General features: G+C 53.9%; 1 protein-coding gene across 10 annotated transcripts in view; it reads left to right on the top strand.

Annotated features, from left to right (window-relative positions):
• Nucleotides 1-20,557, top strand: part of PI4KA (phosphatidylinositol 4-kinase alpha) — a 102,249-nt gene that overhangs the window by 68,946 nt on the left and 12,746 nt on the right. For all 10 annotated transcript variants that reach the window (XM_084993990.1, XM_084993988.1, XM_084993991.1 and 7 more), the window contains 17 exons: nucleotides 964-1,072; nucleotides 1,385-1,521; nucleotides 1,698-1,831; nucleotides 3,166-3,248; nucleotides 6,843-6,913; nucleotides 6,992-7,116; nucleotides 7,717-7,798; nucleotides 7,946-8,029; nucleotides 8,150-8,239; nucleotides 9,885-10,004; nucleotides 11,719-11,811; nucleotides 12,730-12,886; nucleotides 13,035-13,162; nucleotides 17,828-17,986; nucleotides 18,241-18,392; nucleotides 19,747-19,854; nucleotides 20,251-20,378. In XM_084993990.1, the coding sequence (XP_084850116.1) occupies nucleotides 964-1,072; nucleotides 1,385-1,521; nucleotides 1,698-1,831; nucleotides 3,166-3,248; nucleotides 6,843-6,913; nucleotides 6,992-7,116; nucleotides 7,717-7,798; nucleotides 7,946-8,029; nucleotides 8,150-8,239; nucleotides 9,885-10,004; nucleotides 11,719-11,811; nucleotides 12,730-12,886; nucleotides 13,035-13,162; nucleotides 17,828-17,986; nucleotides 18,241-18,392; nucleotides 19,747-19,854; nucleotides 20,251-20,378 (1,960 nt within the window). The remainder of the gene's footprint in view (nucleotides 1-963; nucleotides 1,073-1,384; nucleotides 1,522-1,697; nucleotides 1,832-3,165; nucleotides 3,249-6,842; nucleotides 6,914-6,991; nucleotides 7,117-7,716; nucleotides 7,799-7,945; nucleotides 8,030-8,149; nucleotides 8,240-9,884; nucleotides 10,005-11,718; nucleotides 11,812-12,729; nucleotides 12,887-13,034; nucleotides 13,163-17,827; nucleotides 17,987-18,240; nucleotides 18,393-19,746; nucleotides 19,855-20,250; nucleotides 20,379-20,557) is intronic.

Genomic DNA, 20,557 nt, shown 5'->3' with positions numbered 1-20,557 from the left:
ATGATATTTAATATACTTTAACTTTTTTAAATGCCCCTTTAAGGTAGACGTATAGTATTTTTCTGTTTATTTTGCTGCTATAAGAAATACTGTATTTTTGTGCCTAAGTTGGTTTTTTGGGGATAGATTCTGAAAGATGGGACTTTAGGTGAAATGCTGGGGATATCTCATTTTTGGTGTGTATTTGAAATTGCTTTCCAGAAAGTTCTGTGTTGACTTACAGTCCTACCTGCCACATGTGTAGGTGCCCTCTTGCTGTGCCCACCCCCAGCAGTGGGCGTCACCCAGCCCACCTGTCACTGGCCAGCGCCTGGCCTGACCTAGCACTCATAGATCATAAGTGTTTGGACTGTAGAGCCCCACACTGCAGGCTGGTTATCATTGTGCAGGGTCTTGACCTTCCCTGGGGGCTGAAGTTCTGCTCATCCCACCAGGCCTTGTGTACAGATTTAAGCATTTCCCACACCTGAGGCACCTCTCACCTGCGGGACACAGTCAGGGTAGGGGCACAGACCCTCCAGCCCTCAGCCTCAGCCCTGCTATTGTCTGCTCCCCACCCTAGGGTTCTGCCCAAGGTCACTGCACTCCCCCCATGCACCCGCCACCACTACGGTCCTGGTTTTGGGGGCTGTGCTCCCATGGCTGGGCAGGCCACTCTTTCTCATCTGCCCACTGTGGACATCCCAGCGTGCAATCCCAGGAGTGGTAGCTTTGCCTGCCAGCCATTTGATGGCAGAAATGCTTGTCCTTCCCAGCATAGGACCTTCCTGTGGGCATTAGAGGCTCAGTGAGGGTTGGCCGGATGAAGGGACATTTACATGCAAGAAATGCTGGTCACTGCGTAGCGGGCCCTCTCCTGTTCGGCCTGAGAAGGTGCTTGGAGAATGAGTCATGGTTCTGTATCTGTGGGTTTCAGTTTGTGTGCTCATGATCTCCTTTCTCCATTCCTACTTGGCCCTACAGCTCACCCGGCGGTTGCCACCCATCAAGGAAGCGAAGCCAAGGTTGCAGAAGCTCTTCCGGGACTTCTGGCTCTATTCCGTGCTGATGGGCTTTGCTGTGGAGGGATCAGGTAAGGGAAACTGCTCTCCCAGGGGACAGTGAAGAGCGAGGACCAAGGTGGGTAGGATCTCCCTCTCAGTGTTCGTGTGTGCTCAGCAGCTGTGGCTTCCCGCAGGTGAGCTTCATGGATGTAGTTTAGGCATTGGAGCACCTTGTACCCAGGAAACCTGCCCGACCTAGGAAAAAGACACTTTTCTGGGCCCCACTTTGGGGACAGTGGCCCAAGCAAAAGACCCACAACTAGAAGCTGTCAGCTTGGGCCCCGTGGCGTTCTTCCTGAGCCAGGGTGCACATCGCCCACCTGCCCTGCACTGTCTTGCAGGACTCTGGCCGGAGGAGTGGTATGAAGGGGTCTGTGAGATCGCCACCAAGTCACCCCTGCTCACCTTCCCCAGCAAAGAGCCACTGCGGTCTGTTCTTCAATACAACTCGGCCATGAAGAATGACACAGTCACACCCGTAAGGATGCCTTGCCCAGGACGTGTGGTGCTGGGTGGGGCTTTGTGGAGCTCTCTGGGACACTGAGAGCAGGTCCTGAGTGCCCATGTCCATGCTCATGGCTGCTTGGGCATGGGTGTGGGTGGGGAAGCGGCCCCCATCCAGTGCCCACTCAAGCCCTGCCATCCATCCCCAAGGCCGAGCTGAGTGAGCTCCGCAGCACCATCATCAACCTGCTGGACCCTGCCCCCGAGGTATCCGCGCTCATCAACAAGCTGGACTTTGCCATGTCCACCTATCTGCTGTCCGTGTACCGGCTAGAGTACATGAGGTATAAGCTCCGCCGCCATACCCCACGCCCCTCAAGGCAGGGGCTTTTCTTGGTCCCACCTAACCCGTAAGCTTTCCTAGAAGAACAAAACCCAGATGCCACATGTCACACACCCCAGGTCTAACTCTGGTGCTACCAAGCCCTAGGGTATAGGCATCTGAGCTGTTACGAGAGGTGCCACAGACTTGGTGCACTTGACAGACCAAGCCCCTCCAGGAGCGGTCCTCTTTGGGATTCCCCGGGCTGGGTTTCCAGGACAGTCTGGAGCACAGACAGCAGACTGGAGGTGGGAAGGGGCCTGCTCCTAAACGGTCCCACTGGCAGCCTGACACAAGGGACACATCTGTAAGCCCAGTGACCCAACAGAGAGAATGACTGTCATGATGGCAGCAACAGTAATGTGATGGAGCATGCAGGTCCACGAGGTGGGCGCAGTTACACCTCCACTTCACAGATAAAGAAACCGAGGCACTGGGCACTTGATTAAGTTGCCCAAGGTCATAGTTCTCGATCTGGTTTGAGACCCCGCTTTAAGCACCATGCCTCCCATGAAGGGAGGCCGGAAGCGGCAGCAAGATGCCCGTTGCCCAGCTGCCCGTGGCTGCCGGCATGGGTCCTCTAGACCCACTGTGCAGAGGCCCAGGATGGCTGGGCCACAGGAGGGTATGTTCCATTGCCAGAGAAGACTGTTTGAGTCACAGGACAATTGCAGTACTTACAGAATGAGGTCTTTCCCAAATGGTTCAAACAAGAGAGGGGGGATGTTCTTAAAAGGAAGAATATTTGGAAAACGCTACTATTTTAACCTTTATTTGGTGCCATGAGACCCTCTTGCTTAGATGCTTGTCATACAGAAATTCCCATTGTGGCGCAGCGAAAACAAATCCAACTAGGAGCCATGAGGTTGCGGGTTTGATCCCTGGCCTCGCTCAGTGGGTTAAGTATCTGACATTGCCATGAGCTGTGGTGTAGGTCGCAGATGCGACTCGGATCTGGTGCTGCTGTGGCTGTGGCGTAGGCTGGCAGCTAGCTCCAATTGGACCCCTAGCCTGGGAACCTCCATATGCTGCGGATGTGGCCCTAAAAAGACAAAAAAGACAGAAAAAAAGAAGAAACCTGTCATACAAATTAGAAAAGGGCTGGTATGTGAGTGGGAGTGAGGCTCCCCACCCCTGCTTGGTCCTCTTCTCCCTGCCTCCTGGCAGCTCCAGGGTCCCCACAGCCAAGGGAGGGTGTCTGCCAGTCACCTCTCCAGTATGGGCAGTGTTAGAGCTGATGGGGAAAGAAAGGGAGCACCTGCAGCTTCAGATTTACTCAGGCTATTCTCCTGCTAGGGTTCTACGCTCAACAGATCCTGACCGCTTCCAGGTGATGTTCTGCTACTTCGAGGATAAAGCAATTCAGAAAGACAAATCAGGTAAATTGACTTGTACTCATGATGAGTCAAAGTCTAAGTGTATAGAAGGAGTACTGCTCCCTACTTTCTGTGTATGTGGGGAAAAGGGTTTTCTGAAGCTATATACAGTATTGGAAAGATCATGTAAAACACCTAATCTCAAAAAATGTTTAGTTTTCTGCTCTGCCACTGCTGCGAGGGGCTCAAGAGCTGAAGGAACATCAGCCTTACCCAGAGTTGAGGTACGAAAGCATTCCAGCCCCCAGACTTCAACAGAGCCCTGTCCTCTGCTGGAAGGGTGCCAGGCTCCTCAGCTGTGAAGAGGGACATGGGGCATCTTATTACTAAGGAGTGGTCATGCTTTTCATTTCAGATGCCTAGAACAGGCTGGGAGGACTGAGAGCCAGGCTCCAGAGGCAAATGATTGTAATTCAAACATGGATACGATATTTCTATTATCTAGTTTTAAAAAAAGACAGATGAGTTCCCTGGTGTTTCAGCAGGTTAAAGATCTGGCATTGTCACTGCTGTGGCTTAGGTTGCTGCTGTGGTACAGGTTCAGTCCCTGGCCTGGGAACTTCTGCGTGCCTTGGTACAGCCAAAAAACAAAACAAACAAAAAAAGAAGGGCAGAGTTCCCATCGTGGCGCAGTGGTTAACGAATCCGACTAGGAACCATGAGGTTGCGGATTCGGTCCCTGCCCTTGCTCAGTGGGTTCACGATCCAGCGTTGCCGTGAGCTGTGATGTAGGTTGCAGACGCGGCTCGGATCCTGAGTTGCTGTGGCTCTGGCCTGGGCCGGTGGCAACAGCTCCGATTCGACCCCTAGCCTGGGAACCTCCATATGCCTCAGGAGCGGCCCAAGAAATAGCAAAAAGACAAAAGACCAAAAAAAAAAAAGAAGGGCAAATACACTAGGACATATATATCCCAATACATTAGGAGGTTATATATGTCATATATGTGCTTATATACACAGACATATGATTTATAACTTTTATTTCTTTCATTAAGTACTGATGAGGTTGAGACATAGAGTTGTTTATCTTGTGTAATCAAGAGAGAACCATGCAATCCAGAGAGAGGCTGGGCACCCCCCCCCCCCGTAAAGTCACAGCTGGCCTCAGAGTGACCAGATAGGCAGGGCCAGCCGGTGATGGTCAGAGGTGTACCGCAGAGCAGCCAGCAAGAGGCACTATTAGCCAGAGCAGAGAGCTTGCTGTGGGGCCTATTCTCAGCAGGCCTCCTGCTCACCAGGGGACCCCCCCGCTCAGAGCCACAAGCGTTTTCAGCACACCTGATTTGAGGTTGCATCCTCCTGTTTTGGGAACACAAGGACCTGCTAGTCCCTGAATGCAAAAGTCCTCAGACCTTTAGCTCACAGGCCTTGCGTGAGAGGTCCAAAAAGGACCATACTCCTGGGAAAACCGGAAAGTAAATGCTCGTACAGTATCCAAACATTACCACAACCCTAGTGAGGCAAACCTAAGGTGAGAATAGGAATGAAAATATGAAGAGGCACTAAAATTGAGGCAGCGAAGAAAAAATCTAAATGCACGGTACAGGCACTGTTTGTCAGTATTAGTACAATGACACTGATGAACTGTGGCATCACTGGATTGGTCTGTGTGCTGACTTATAAGGTATTTAGAAATTGAAGGGACTTTGAAATGCTAAACCTATGCTTTAATTAAATGCTTAGAAGAATCTTGTTAAGTTTATAATTTAAATATTTGAGGAAATGTAGTACATTGCATCTACAAATCTTTGAATATAGCTTAGTTTAACAATGCATTTATTCCAGTGAACAGTATTAACAATCATCTCAAGTATTCTCAGAGTAAAAATTTTTAAGAAACTAAAGTAGTTTCTAAAGAGTTAAGAAATTATTCATAAAAATATGTTTTTTTTAAACAAATATTGTTTTTATTGATTGCAAAAAATTAATTTTTCAGATTCAATGAACAGTATATTTACTCTTTTTAAAGGCTTTTTTTTTTTAATTATGCTTTCTGAAGATATTCCCCAGTCTGAACAGATTATTCAGTAGCTTCATTCTTTTTTACACTTTCTCCTCATCTGCTCTCCAAGTGCCAAATGGATGAATGGCTTTTTCTGCAAACATCATTGATTTCCTAGAGGCAGAGTTCTGATTGGTTAACTGGCATGGGGATGTTTCAAGGAAAGCTGAGTGGTAGCAAGCTCATCGCTTGTTATAATTTTGTTATCTTCTTGTTAACAAGATTAATAAATTTAGTATTAATAAAGCACAGTCAGGAGTGAGGAGCCCTTTCCCACAGAGTGTCAGCACATGGAGGATCTCTCTGTTCTCACCAACACAGAACTAATCCCCAGGTGCTCTGCTGCCATTCATTTTTTTCTTCTGTTGAGAAATCAGTCCTTGGAGAAACCTTTTGAAAAACCACCCCAGGGACTGTGAGATGCCACTTCACATGAGGCCTCTGTCCGGGAGGCCCTGGCAGAGCACTTTGCCCTCCTGCTCATGGTCAGGAGGTTGGTGCAGACTGGCTCCTGTGGGACTGGTGAGGGGGGGTCAGCGCGGGTTCCCAGAGCCCCTCCTGGCGATGTGGCGGTCACTCACTAACCTACCTGTGGAGCCTGCATGAACCTGGAGACAAGTGGGCGCTTCCTCAGGGTTCTGTCATTGCTCTGTGCTGCTCATGCTGTGCTGTTGCTCTGCCTTGTTCCCCAGAGGCAGTGAGCACTCCATACCCGGACTGTGGTCTCATTACCGCCTCCAGTGAAAGGAGTCAGGGCTCCACGAAGAAGTGGTTCATCTGGAGAGGGCTGGAGCAGGAAAATGCAGGATGAGGCTGGGGCATCTTGTGCTGCCAGGGTGTCGGGTGGCACCAAAACTGAAGAGCAATAGGGGAGGGAGAAGCAAGGGCATGTGGGCATGCTGCGGACACAGGAGCCTCTGCAGGAGCAACCGTGTGAGTAACCAGTGATCACGCTAACTCCACCACTGAGTAAGAGCACCCAAAGAGGACAGACTTCCTTCTGGAACCCCACTTGCTAAGAGGAGAGAGGATGAGGAAGATGGGACATCCTGATGAGAACCAGAGTGGTGGCTGCAGTACCGATGGCCAGGGATTCAGGGGCAATGGGTTGAGGTGCTTCCTGGTCCCAGTGTTCACGTGTGCACCTCCAGAGGTGTCGTGCCTTGCAGGTTCCCTGAGGTGCTGCCCACCTCCTCTGCCTCACAGCGGGGGCTGGACGCCAGGACTTGCTTCTACAGTAGAGTAGGGAGAGAATGCTGCCCTACCAGTGACAGCCATAAGACACAGTGGAACAGGGGCCACTTCCCCTGGAATCCTGGCTTGCTCGGGCATCACATGAGCCTCGATGAGGACACAGACTAAAATGCCTGTGCTTAGAAGTGAGGAGGCCAAAGCAAAAAAAAAAAAAAAAGAGTGAGGCCAGAAGACATATCAGCCCAGGAGTCAGCACAGGCTGAGGCCTGGGTACCTATGGGGCCTGGGACAAAAGAGGGACTAGTGTGGGAGGCGGGACAGTGTCGTGTCACAACAGTGTCACAGTGAGATTGGGGAGTGGGTGGGCCCCCGCCTGCTGACACCCCACCCTCCCATTTCAGGGATGATGCAGTGTGTGATTGCTGTAGCTGACAAGGTGTTCGACGCCTTCCTGAACATGATGGCAGATAAAGTAAGCCTTGTCAGAGTACCACCGCGCGTCTTTGGGCCAGGCCATGCGGCACCTGCCACCTGTCTCTTCTGAATCCAGGCCAAGACCAAGGAGAATGAGGAAGAGCTGGAGCGCCACGCGCAGTTCCTGCTGGTCAACTTCAACCACATCCACAAGCGGATTCGCAGGGTGGCCGACAAGTACCTGTCTGGTCTGGTGGACAAGTAAGCTGGATGTACTGATGCTGCATGTGTGCATGTGTGTGCACGTCTGAACGTAGGGGAGAGTGCACTCAGCACAGGGAAAGTGGGCTCAGCATCACAGCTCTCAGGGGCCGTATAACCCTACAGGGTGTCAGCCATAACGGGTCAGTGGCCTGAACCTCCCCTTGCTCTGAGCTGTCATGCCACTTATGGCATATCTTCTGACCAGGGGTCACCTCGCTGTGTCTGAATCCCACCCTCCCTGCCACAGGGCCTCTGGGCTCAATCTGGAACACTCAGGCCACCCCATGTACCATCTGTTTTCTGGCCCAGAGTCCAGCCAGAGCCCCCCACCCCTCCTGGGGTCTTCCAGGCCCCTGGGGAGGAGGGGTGAGGGAGGAGAGAGAAAGAGGGAGGCCTCTCCCCAAGCTGTTTCTCCCAGACTCTTCTTGCTGGGCTGGGAGCCAAGGCAGACAGACTTTAGGATGTGCCAGAGGGGGAGGGCTGAAGGGCAGGCCTGCCCCTGCAGGAGCCTGGTCTGTGTGTGACCAGGATAATGGAGACCCTGCTAGGCAGCAGGAGGCAGGCTTTAGGGAGCACTGAGAGAGGCTCTGGGTGCAGGTTCCCCCACCTGCTCTGGAGCGGGACGGTGCTGAAGACCATGCTGGACATCCTGCAGACCCTGTCACTGTCGCTGAGTGCCGTGAGTGCCCCTGCCCACCCAGCCCGCGCCCCCATACGTGGTGAAGGGGTGCCTGCCCTGGCCTTTCCCAGTCACAGACGGGACAGGTGGAGTAGGGAAGGAGGCGGTGCTTGGAGCAGGTTTGACAGAGGGCCCGTGTGTTTTCAGGATATTCACAAGGACCAGCCTTACTATGACATCCCCGACGCCCCCTATCGCATCACCGTCCCTGACACCTATGAGGCCCGAGAGGTAGGCTGGGGACTAGAGCTCCAGCATGAGGCTCGGGGTCAGTTCAGCCCGGGTGGTCACTAAGCACTGTGAGCAGCTGGCCTCCTCCCATGGTGCTGATGGTGCCACACCCTCTTCCAGAGCATTGTCAAGGACTTCGCCGCACGCTGTGAAATGATCCTCCAAGAGGCCATGAAGTGGGCACCCACTGTCACCAAGTCCCACCTACAGGTACTTTCTTGACACGGTCAGAAAGCAACCTTGGGGAGTTCCTTCCAGCAAACTTGAAATACAGACAGCACCATGTGACCAGACCGGACACTGTGTCCAGTGCCTGGATGTGACAGGAGCCCCAGGGGTGAGCATACTGCCGGGGGCGAGGAGGGGAGGTGACCGCCACAGCAGGAGAGGTGCCAGGCCTCAAGCAGGACTTGAAGCTGCATGCAGGGTGAGAGTGGCGTGGTGGGCTGGAGGCCCTGCAGTCCAGTGGGGCTGAGAGCTGCATGGCGAAGGTGGGGTTGGGCTCCTGTCCTACAAGCCCCATCTGACCTGTAACCACACAAGTCCTTTCTGACAGAAACGCTGGCAGTAAATTAAAATGCTGCTGGTGAGCCATTATTGGAGATGGTCAGGCAGAAATGGCAGAAATGCCACAGTACATGGATGGAGGGGATCCCTTAGTAGGGATTTGAGGGGTTCCCTGGTGGCCTAGCCACTAAGGATCTGGTGTTGTTGCTGCTATGAACCAGGAACTTCTACGTGCTGTGGGTGCAGCTTAAAAAAGGGGGGGAGGCGGGATCAGAGGCCAAGAAAAACTAGAGAAGATCTGGCCTCAAAAGGAGCAGGCGCATCAAGGGGGGCTTGTGAAATTGACCTCAGTCACACCTGTCGGCCTGGAGCTGATTCTGTGGTGCCTGTGCTGTGAGCCAGGAAGGGTGCAGCAGCAGCTCCAGGAAACTGCAGAAACTGAGCCTGTGCCAGGATGCCAAAGGGCTGCCCTTCACAGGCTCATGGAGCAGGAGCATGGAGAGCTCCGAGGGGCAGGCTTCCAGCCACTGCAAGAGCTGGGCCTTGTGCTTGCTCTGGTAAATCTTAACCCTGGTTCCCTGGTTTATGTACAGGAAAAGAGCTCCGAGGCCTTGGTCTAAAGCAGGAAGCCCCCTTCCACTCCTGAAGGGTTCAGTGGACACATGGGTCAGCAGGGAGGGCCTGGCCCAAGAGGAAAGTGGAAAACAGGGTTGAGACAGTCTTGACGCCTGCACCAGGCACCCCTTGGTGTCACCCTAGGCCTTCCATTTCCCTCCCCACCCCACGTGTCCTGTCTGAGCCCCTACCCACCTGCCATCCAGCCCTCGCTGCCCACCCACCTGTCCCCACCCCCAAACCATGCTCTGTGCTGCACAGTGCACTAGCCTGCAGGGTGTCTGCCAGTCCCCATCCCCAGGGAGCCATGGGTGGGTCGGGGGCTTTAGAACCACTGGTGCAGGTGTCTGTGGGCATATGTGTGCATTTGGAGGAGTACTTACACGGTTCCCCCTCACCTCCATAGCCAGCACGTGAGGCCTTTCAGACCTGCACGCCTCTGGCCTGGGCTTGCCTCCTGCCTAGTCCTTCCAGACCTGCAGGAGCCCCCACAGCCCTGGCTCTGTCAGGTGTCCCTGCCCCTTCCATAGTTGGCAGGTGGGCCAGGGCTCTGTCCACCACGGGGACAGGAAGACCAGGCATCTGCTGCAGCCATTTCCTGCAGCTCTGGGTCGGGTGCATCTGGGTTCCCATGCAAGTGGTAGCCGGTTAGGAGGGCGGTCCCAGCAACTTCACACCGACTCCACAGAGGCTGGTTGTATCTCTAAAGTAAAGCAGCATTTCTTTGTTCCAGGAGTACCTGAACAGACACCAGAACTGGGTGTCAGGGCTGTCACAGCACACCGGGCTGGCCATGGCCACCGAGAGTGTCCTTCATTTCGCCGGCTACAACAAGCAGAACACGACCCTCGGGGTATGTGCGGTAGCTCTCGGAAGCCTGGCCCCCATGTTGGGGGTGCTTTCCTGCCTACAGACCCAGGCTCAGAGGGCCACTGCTCATTGGAACAGGCTCTTTCTTGCGGTGTTCAGATGGCGAGCTACACTCGGGCCATTAGTGGGACCGGGTTTAGGATTCTGCGTGTCCATGAGGAAGTGTCCTCTTGGACAAGGTCAGCCCTGATCTTTAGTCACGACAAGCTGGTTGCCCTCATCGCCCTGAACCACACCACGTCCTTAGCTTCATCTCGTCCTGCTTGAGAATCACTTAGGAGCAACATGTACGCTAAGTGGTCCTTTCTGAGCCAGAGTCCTTGCCTCAAAGCTGGACAGAGGTTGGTCACAGTGGCCCAACTGGAAGGTGTGCTTCTTGGGGTCTCCCAGCCTCGGGGCCCAGAGCAGGGCCTCTGCTGGCCCATCGAAGCCAAGGAGGCCATGTGCACCTCTGTGCTGCCTGCTCTGGGTGCCCGACAGGAAGGGAGGAGCCCTGGGTCTCTGAGGATACAGGCAGGGGCCGGGGCAGGACTCAGGTGAGGCCTGCAAGAGATCAGTGTTACCTGAAAGATCTCAGGTTTTCCCACAGAGATTTAGATTCAGGTTCGGTTTTTCCCTGTTTTGTCATTCAGGAGGGAAGGACCCTTTTTATCATGTGTTCTGGTTGCTGGTTGCCAGGAGGCCCTGACCAAGGAGCCCCCGTCTGCAGATGGTGTGGAGCCTGGGGGTCCAGGCGACCTCTCCCCCCAAAGGAGAGCAGGCTGGGCTGATTCAGTCAGCAAGCCCACTTCCCGGGAACAGTCAGGAAAGCCCTGCCAGGCTGTTCTCAGTATGGTAGGCTGCGGAGGTGGCTGAGGTGGGGGGGTGCTGGCTGCCCTGGTCCCCTGTTATCTGCTGTCTGAGGCTGTGCCGACACCATGGGGGCCACTCAGCATGCAGAAGGGTCACGTGTCCCCACTTCGGGGAGCACGCTGAGCCTCAGAGGCGGCGAGTGGAAGGGCCAGGTCCCCACACAGGCCTGCTCCAGGCCGCGCTGTCTAGAAAACATAGTTTTATGTCACCTTGTTTAAAGTGAATCAGGTTAAAATTTTTATGACAAAACCATGTGATTTTGTTCAGTTTATATTTCTCCCCCGACCCTCTTACCCCACACACCATACCCCAAAATAGAAAGTTGCTCAAAACCCTAGCAATTGAGAATCTGTCATCCACAGTCAAATTCATGTGTGATGACCAGCTGCACTTGTATAGTGAACAGTGCTGGAGAGACACATGGGAGGTGGCCCTTGGTGATGCTGGGTGGGTCCAGCCAGTGGTGGGAACGGGAGCCACCTAGACTGGAGGAGTCCTAGAGGGGCTGGAGGCCCCATGGCAAGACTGAGGTGGAGGAGTGGGGGCATATGATCCGCACGTCCCTCCCATGGGCTGCAGTGGTGTGTCTGAGCCTCGCCAGCCACTGCACTCACCTTGGCCACCTTCCCCGTTCTCTGTCCCGTCACAGTGTATATCACTGAGAAAAGTTTCAGGGCAAAAGTTTTAAAATCTTTTCTCCATGTGACATATCAGACCTCAGAGGGTGTTTAGAAGTGTTTCATTTTAATTTGTATACGCTGGAGATTTTCAATATCTAAGAGACTTTTAACAACCCCGGGTCCTTCCTGGCCTGGAGGGGTGGTGACTTGGGGCTCTGTCTGCAGGCAACCCAGCTCACGGAGCGGCCAGCCTGCGTGAAGAAGGACTACTCCAGCTTCATGGCAGCCCTCAACCTGCGCAACCGCTACGCGGGCGAGGTACCTTCTTGCTGGCTGGTCAGGCCTTTTGAGTGTCCTCTGCTTCCCAGTGGAGGTGGCTGAAGGGTCTGGGTGGTATGGACTCATTCACTTTAGGGGGATTGGGACCCAGTTTGTTGGGAGCACTTGTGATGTTACTCCCCACCTCTGACCACACGGGAGCTTTTTTTCTCTCTGCCTTAAGTGGTAGCTATGCCTTATTAGCTAGGGGTGATGTGCCCTTAGTCCAGTTTTACATATAAAGAAACCGAGGCTCAGGGAATAAGCAACTTGCCTGAGCCACACAGGCAGAGCATGAGTGGGGCCACATCTGACCACCACAGAGTTTTTGTCCACCTACCCATGGCTTATCCTTCTCAGCCTTGGTTTCTTCATCTGTAAAATATGGAAGCTGGCCACACCACTTTACAGGTCCCTGAGAGCCCCTTTCCCATTGTGAGTGGGGCGTGTCTCCTTGAGGCCCTGTGACCTGCTTGTTCCAGCGGTCACTCTCGCAGGAGCCCTGGTAGGTGGGACCCATGCTCCACTCAGTGGCTGCTGACCCCTCGCTCCCAGGTTCTTGGAATTGCTCTGGAGTCTGTTCCACCCATTTCAGATACCCTGTCTGTCTGTAGGGAGTAGGTTTGGGTTTTAGAAGGAGTGAAAATAATGTCTGACTTAGAAGAGTGAGGCCAATACTGTTTAAAGAACTGTATTTGTTCAGGCCACATGCACACAGCCCAGCTTGTGCTCAGGACTGGAATACAGATGATGGGGCCAAGCCCCTGCCCTCAGGGGCTGTCAGAGCTGTGTGGACAGTCACCATGCTTATAGAGATGTTCTGGGGAGGCTGTGCACAGGGCAGCATCACCCAGGCAAGCTGTCACTCTCTGTGGGGCACCAGACTGCGTGCGCCTCTGCTGACAGCACCTCCCACAGGTATATGGGATGATCCGGTTCTCAGACGCCACCGGCCAGACATCTGACCTGAACAAGATGATGGTCCAGGAGCTGAACTTGGCGTTGGACACGGGTGACCCTCAGCGTTATACACAAGCCATGTTCAAGCTGACAGCCATGCTCATCAGCAGCAAAGGTAATGCCCAAGGTGGCAGCACCTCTGCCTCCCAGCAAACTGAGCCCTGGCTGTGGAGGGTGGAAGAAAATCAGGCCAGTGCTGACCCGGCTGTTGTCGGCCGTCCTGCCAGCCATGTGGGGCCTCTGAGCAGTGTGTTTGGTTCCAGACTGCGACCCACAGCTCCTGCACCACCTGTGCTGGGGTCCCCTGCGCATGTTCAATGAGCACGGCATGGAGGCTGCACTGGCCTGCTGGGAGTGGCTGCTGGCCGGCAAGAACGGAGTGGAGGTGCCGGTAAGACGCCGGCCGCAGTTGGCCGAGGGGGGAGAGGTAGAGAGCCAGGCCGGGCCTCTCAGCTGACAAGTGTGGAGATCCCGTGCCAGCCCCTCATCCATCAGGCCTCACATGTAAGACTGTGACATTGATACCTGACCACAGGGCTGTCTCAGTGACTAGAGGGAACATTAGCTAAAGGACCCAGTGGTGTCTGAAGCTGTTATTTTTCCAAAGCCCAGCAGGGGGAGCCCTTTCTCCAAGATTGAGACCTGAGTCCTGGAGGGTTGGCAGCTGCGGTAGGGGAGGTCAGATGGGAAGATCAGCTGATGGGATGAACGCTTATGAACAGATTTCTTTTTCAAAGACCCCAATAATTTTCCTGGTAACAGAATTTGACGTGTTTTTTCCTCTGTTTTCTTACATGTTTTTAAGATAAGTTGAGATAAGTGGTCAAAGGAGGTGTTGGGTTGGGTGTTTTTTCTTTTCTTTTTTAGTACTGCACCCACAGTATATGGAAGTTCCTAGGCTAGGAGTCAAATCAGAGCTGCAGCTGTCGGCTTACGCCACAGCCACAGAAACACCAGATTCTTAACCCATTGAGTGAGGCCAGGGATCAAACCATCTTCATGGACACTAGTTGGGTTCTTAACCCACTGAGCCACAATGGGAACTCCTCAAAAGGGGTGTTTTGTGTTTCTGGCCCCAAGGGAAACGGGATAACTTCCAAGCATGGGCCTCACATTTGCCTGGCACATTACCACTGCATGGAGTTTGCATCCAGCAATGTGTGGTCTGGTGGGCCTCTGTGGAGGGACTGAGTCAGGGAGAGGCACTTAACCTGCTTCCCAGGAGGGAAGAGCTGGGCCCTGGACTTGCCAGTAGCTCCTGGACCCCTTCTGTGTGGAATAGGGTGGGCGCCAGGCTTGGCCAGGCCGGCTCTGCTGGACGCACCCACTGCTCCAACTCCAGGGCATGTTCCCCTCTGTGACGGGTGATGACAGGCTCTGCGCAGAGTCTGTGAGGACAGACAAGCTGGTCCCTCAGGGCAGGAGCAGTGCTGGCACAGGAGCTTGAGCGCCTGCAGCGGTGCAGCTGCCATCATTGTGGGGCTCCGTAGTCAAGTGCAACAGGATCCTGTAGTCTCTCATCTTCATCTGTTTTCCTCCCACACGGGTTACCTTGTACTGGTCCTGTCTCTGTTCTAAAATGCAAAAGCCTTTCAGAGAAATCAATTTTTTAAGGCATAGACCCTCAGCCCCATATGCCTTCCTTCAGCTTATGCTGTGGGTGTTTCTCCTGGGTCTGCAATCCCACGTTGACAGTTTTGTTCTTTCGTTGCTTTTGACACGTGATGAAATCTGCAAGCTTGCATCATTTCTCAGTATGAGCTCTTATTTGGTGGTGGTTTTGTTTTGTTTTTTCCTTTCACTGACTTTGAGGATGTTAGTCTTTTAATAGTTTGATAGACATGCCTGGGTGTGTGGTTTTCTACATATTTCGTGTGGGATTCCTTGAACTTAAATTTAGAGATTTCGGCCTTTTCTTCAGACTTAGAAAATTTCAGGCCAGTATTTCATTAAATATATTTTTCACTCTGTTTGACCTTTCTTCTTCTTCTTTTTTTTTTTTTTTTTTTTTTTTTTTTGTCTTTTTGCTATTTCTTTGGGCCATTCCCATGGCATATGGAGATTCCCAGGCCAGGGGTCTAATCGGAGCTGTAGCCGCCAGCCTACACCACAGCCACAGCAACGCGGGATCCGAGCTGCGTCTGCAACCTACACCACAGCTCACGGCAACGCGGGATCGTTAACCCACTGAGCAGGGGTAGGGATCGAACCCGCAACCTCATGGTTCCTAGTCGGATTCGTTAACCGCTGCGCCACGACGGGAACTCCAGACCTTTCTTTTCATCTGGGCTCCAGGGACACTTGTGTTGCTGACACTGTGAGAGTGGTCTTGTCCCAGGATCATCAATGTTCCCTTTGGTCATTTTCATTTTCTCTCATTTGTATTCATTTTAATTTGCTTGTCTTCCAGTTCCCTGGTATCTTCTCCTGCCTTATTCACTCTGCTGTTAAACCATGTTTAATGTATTTCATTTCAGATGTCACAATTCTCAGATTTATGGTTTTTCTTTTTTATGTTTTGTATTTCTTGGCTGAGAATCTCTGTATCTTTGCCTGTTCTTTTATTTTTTCCTATAGATCTTTGAGCATGTTTGTAAGAATCACTTTAAGATCCTTGTCTGGGGAGTTCCCGTCGTGGCTCAGCAGAAACAAATCCAACTAGTGTCCCTGAAGATGTGGGTTTGATCTCTAGCCTTGCTCAGTGGGTTGAGGATCTGGCACTGCCCTGGACTGTGGTGTGGGTTGCAGACATGGCTCAGATGCCTAGTTGCTGTGGCTGTGTGTGGTATAGGCTGGCAGCTATAGCTCTGACTCAACCCCTAGCCTGGGAACTTCCATATGCCATGGGTATGGCCCTAAAAAGAAATAAAATAAATAAAGTAATATCCTTGTCTGGGTTAGTTCTAGAATCAGGGTCATCTGTGGGTCGATTCTACTGCTGTTAAAGCTTGTGACCATGGCTTAACACTGAGTATGGAGACTCGGGGGCTCTGTGTCTTCTTTTCCTGGGGAGTAGGGGTCCTTCTTATGTCTAGTGCCTGGAGTGAAGGGCATACCCTCAGGGGCTAGTCTTGGCAAGGATGGTGGATTCTTCCTGCTTATACTCCACACTCAGGGCTCACGGAAGGATTTGCTATTTCATTTGGGGTCTTTCAGACCGCAGTCTGTCCCTTGCCCCTGCCATCACCAGCAACTTGGCTGCCTTGAGGCCTTGGCCTTTGTCAGGCCTGTTCCCACTGTGCTTCCGGGCACATGGCTTCCAGGGTGTGTGTCTCTTCCCCACCCTCCCTGACACCCAGCAGACACGTGGGGGCTGTGTGTCATCCAGCTCCTGCCACTCTTGGCTCAGGACTGAGGGCCCAGGGGCTCCTCTGCTGCCGCCTGGCCTGTGCAAGGATGTGCTGTCTAGGCCCAGACACGCCTCATACCCATAAGTGGGAGCCGTGCCACTTCTACTTCTGGCATCTGTGGATTCCGATTTTCAGTTGTTTCTATTGCATGGCAGCAAGTGCTAGTTATGGAGAAGTTGGAAGGTATGAGTACAATGAAAAAACCAAAAGCACCCACAGCTCCAAATTCAGAGGCAGTTGCTAACCGCTGACAGCATCCTGATGGCTTTTGCATCCGTGGGGAGGTAAAGCACAAGCAGCCTTACTGATCACGTCCAGCACAAGGGTCTGGACCTTAGTTCTGCTGGGTTGGGAAGAAGCTCTGATCCCCTGGTACAAAGCTCAAGTCCGTGACCCAAAACGAGTGAATAGACACAGCCTGGCCTCCACCTGCCCCCCAGCCTCTGAAAATACCCAGACAAGGTCCTCATGGCTATCTCTGCCCCCAGGATTCTTAGAGAATCCTGTACCTTCTACCTTAAAGTATATTCAGTCTACCCATCTCCCAGCATCCCCACTGCCAGCCCCGCCTCCATCCTCCACCCTCCACCCTGGAGTGAGAGGGAATGCTGGGACCCTCTCCACACACACACAGGAAGCTGGGAAACCTGGTCAGAGCAGGTCCCTCTTGCGCCCAGACCTGCCCCGGCTGTCCAAGCTTATGCAGACCAGTGGCAGGCAGTCCCTGTGACCTGCAAGACCCCTGCCCTCTTGCTGCCCCTGCCATGGCCCCAGCAGGCTCCTGCTTTAGGCTGTGGGCGCTGGTCCCCTCCCAGCAGGGCCCTCTTCGGATGAAGTTCCTGGGCTGGTCAGAGCTATGCCCTTCGCACCAGTCCTCCCAGCCTGCCTGAAATGGTTTGCCCCCAGCAGAGTCCGCTGTCTAGTTTGAAGGTCTGTTCCTGGGCATGGACATGGGCATTTGTTTGTGCTCTTTCCCAGAGCGAGGGCTCAGGCCCTGGTCAAGGTGGTGACCAGGTTGGGGAATAGGCAATGGGCAGCTCCCTCAGCCTCTAACACACCATTCACGTTTGGTGTCAGGATGGCCTCCTGTCTGCATATGGACTTTGTCCTCTTCTCAGGCCTGCAGTGGCTTCTGTGCCTCCAGGCAGGAAGGGGGGCAGAGGGCAAAGGTGAGCACCACCTGCCCTCTCTCCTACCTCAGCCCCCCCCCCCCCCCCCGCCTCAACTCACACAGCTCAGAGGCCTGGGCCAGGGTCCCTGAGCCTGGCCGCCCAGCCATCCCCTCTGCAGGGGCTCCAGACTCCCTGGAAGGAGTCCCAGGTATTGTCAGGCCAACAAAGGCTGCTCCCCAGGATGAAGGTGGCATGAAGGTGGTGTGTAGTGTCCGTGTGGGGAGGAGGAACTGCCCTGCCAGCCTGAAGGCCCTGAGCAGGCAGCCTCCCTGTGGGTGGTTTCCAGGCCTGTGGTGCCCGTGATAGGCCTGCCACACCACAAAGCAGGACATGAGGCCTGGCTGGGGGCCAGAGTGGGCTTTTGATAGAAAGGAGCTGAGCAGTGGGGTCATCAGAAGATCTTAGGTGATCATTTTCATTCATACCTCAGTTTTCTAATTTTGTTTCGTGAGCATATATTCCTTTCTTAATTAAAAGTGAAAACCTAGCAACCCCTCTGAGCTTGGTGGAAAGCTAACCGTTGTGTCCTTGCAGTTCATGCGGGAGATGGCAGGGGCCTGGCAGATGACAGTGGAGCAGAAGTTCGGACTGTTTTCTGCGGAGATAAAGGAAGCAGACCCCCTGGCAGCATCGGAAGCGAGTCAGCCCAAACCCTGTGCCCCCGAAGTGACCCCTCACTACATCTGGATTGATGTATGGGCCTCCTAGGTTCCCCTGGACTCTGCTTGCTCCAGCTTGGGTGGGGGTTCCCTGGGCTCCAGGTTTAAGGCTTCTGATGTGGGGGGTAGTAGCTATCCCTCTCTCCCAAGCCCTGATGTCCTATCCCGCTGCCTGCAGAACCCCGCACCCCTCACCCATCCTGTCTTCCTGTGGGCCCAGGGCCCTCAGCCACCGGTGGCTTGCAGGTAGACAGCCAGCCCCACAAGTAGTGTGTCCCTTCTCCTCAGTTCTTGGTGCAGCGGTTCGAGATCGCCAAGTATTGCAGCTCTGACCAAGTGGAGATCTTCTCCAGCCTGCTGCAGCGCTCCATGTCCCTGAGCATCGGGGGTGCCACAGGGAGCATGAACCGGCATGTGGCGGCCATCGGGCCCCGATTCAAGTGAGAGCCACCCCTTGGGGCTGTCCACCAGGGTTCCCCGTGGTTGGTCATTTGTTCACCAGACACCTTGCTCCCCAGGACCTACAGGGCCCTGGGAAGGGCATCTGCATGCAATGACCTGGGTCACCATGCCTCTCGGGGCTGGGGACATGAGGCAGCGTGCTGTCCACACCAGGGAGTGTGCAGGGAGGCTTCAATAAGCGGCCTGGCCGACCAAACGTTGGCAGCCTTTGTAGATCAGTTGGGGGAGGGCAGTGGCAAAAGAATTCAGGTGACACTGTGGAGAGTGAAAAGTGGCCAGCCGTGTGACAGAGCCTGATGTGACAGCGCAGGCCTGGGGCTGATAGTGACTATGGCTAGGGCACACTACCCACCAAGACATATGGAAAATGTCCAACCATGCCTTGGTCTGCACGCCAAGCCCTGTGCAAACCATCAGCCACACCAGGGGAGGAGACATGTGGCCCAGGGCCTCAAACCAGGTGCAGCTGTCAGAGACACTGCAGACACAGCAGGTGGGGCTGGCCTCCCATGAGGAGGGTTCCAATGGAAGGAGGGCCGGGGATGCCACACCCTGCCTATGCCCCTTCCTGCTGGCTTCCCTGCCTGAGCTCCAAAATGTTCCTGGAGCCCCCGGTGCCCCCATGGGCCATGATCCTCAAACCACTGGAAATGTGCTAGTTCTCTTTTTTCCTAATTTCCAATTTATCACAGAGTTAAACTTAGACAAAATGTGACAAGAATGGGTTAAGCAGAAAAGGACCCACACTGGACTGTCACAGCCATGGGGATGGACATTTCAGCTCTTGACAGTGCGGCTAAAGATGCTTATAAGGGAGCCTGGACCTGGCAGAAACCCAACCCTGGATCAAACAGTCTGCCTGTAGGTGACAGCGCTTCAGGGAGCGGTTTGCAAAGTTTGTGATAACTGAAGCTTCTGGCCAAGGCAGATTCTCACACACGTTTGTTTTTCCCCCAACAAAAGTCAAGGTTTAGGAGTTGCCGTTGCGCCTCAGTGGTAACGAACCCAGCTAGTGTCCATGACGAGGCTGGTTTGATCCCTGGCCTCACTCAGTGGATTAAGGATCCAGTGTTGCCACGAGCTGTAGCACAGGTGGCAAATGTGGCTTGGATCTGCAGCTCCGATTCAACTCCTAGCTTGGGAACCTCCATATGCCATTGGTGCAGCCCTAAAAAGACAAAAATATGCCTAAGACGTCTGGTACAGTAAACTGTAACCAGTAACCACCCATCTAATGCCACAGCCCTGACAGCAGGCTCTGCCACTGGTCTCTAGTATCCCAGAGCTGTGTTTGCAGGAAAGGTCATGCACTGAGCCGGCCCTGTCTCCTAGGCTGCTGACCCTCGGGCTGGCCCTCCTGCATGCCGACGTGCTTCCTAATGCCACTGTCCGCAATGTGCTCCGTGAGAAGGTCTACTCCACAGCCTTCGACTACTTCAGGTACCGCCACCGCGGGCTGCAGCCTGGCCCTGGGCTTGTATGTCCTGAGCCCCTATGAGATGTGCCCACATTTTCCCACGGCTCAGTTGACTTAAGGGAACAGTGTGCCTGTGTCACTGTCCAGTGATTTGAATGGTGGCTTACGGACTGCACATCCCTGTGCCAGGACTTTTGTGGGGGCGGGGGGGGACAGCTGTAGCTGCGAGCACACTGTTCAGCTGAGGACACTGGTGAAGGGGGCATGAGAAGGTCCTTCCCCTGTGCATCATCAAGATGTGGGTGGCTGGAGACCAGTTCCGACAACCAGTGTCTTTAGGAGACAGTACGGTCCACCACTCACCGCCCTCTAACATGTCTGACCTGGGCACTCACCCCTCGTCCTCTGGTTGTTCACAGCTGTCCCCCAAAGTTCCCTACACAAGGAGAAAAGAGGCTGCGTGAGGACATAAGCATAATGATCAAATTCTGGACTGCCATGTTCTCAGATAAGAAGTACCTGACCGCCAGCCAGCTCGTGCCCCCAGGTAGGCCTTGTTCTGGGCCATACAGCTGCTCATGGGGTGGGGTGATGGTGGACAGAGGTGCCTGGGGCCCTGCTGAGCTCTGGCCTTGACCACGCACACAGCCACCAGAGGCCCACGCCTGCCTGGCCACCTCTCCTGCAGCACTGAACAGACAGGGCTCTGAGCAGACAAGCAGATGC

This window comes from Sus scrofa, chromosome 14, assembly GCF_054392235.1.
Source record: "Sus scrofa isolate SSC_HxYL_T2T_F1_AM1 chromosome 14, Sscrofa_HxYL_maternal_Yorkshire_Landrace_v2.0, whole genome shotgun sequence".
NCBI classification, from domain to species: domain Eukaryota; kingdom Metazoa; phylum Chordata; class Mammalia; order Artiodactyla; family Suidae; genus Sus; species Sus scrofa.
The sequence above is the reverse complement of the archived record's forward strand: the minus strand, read 5'-3'. Positions and strand labels throughout refer to the sequence as shown.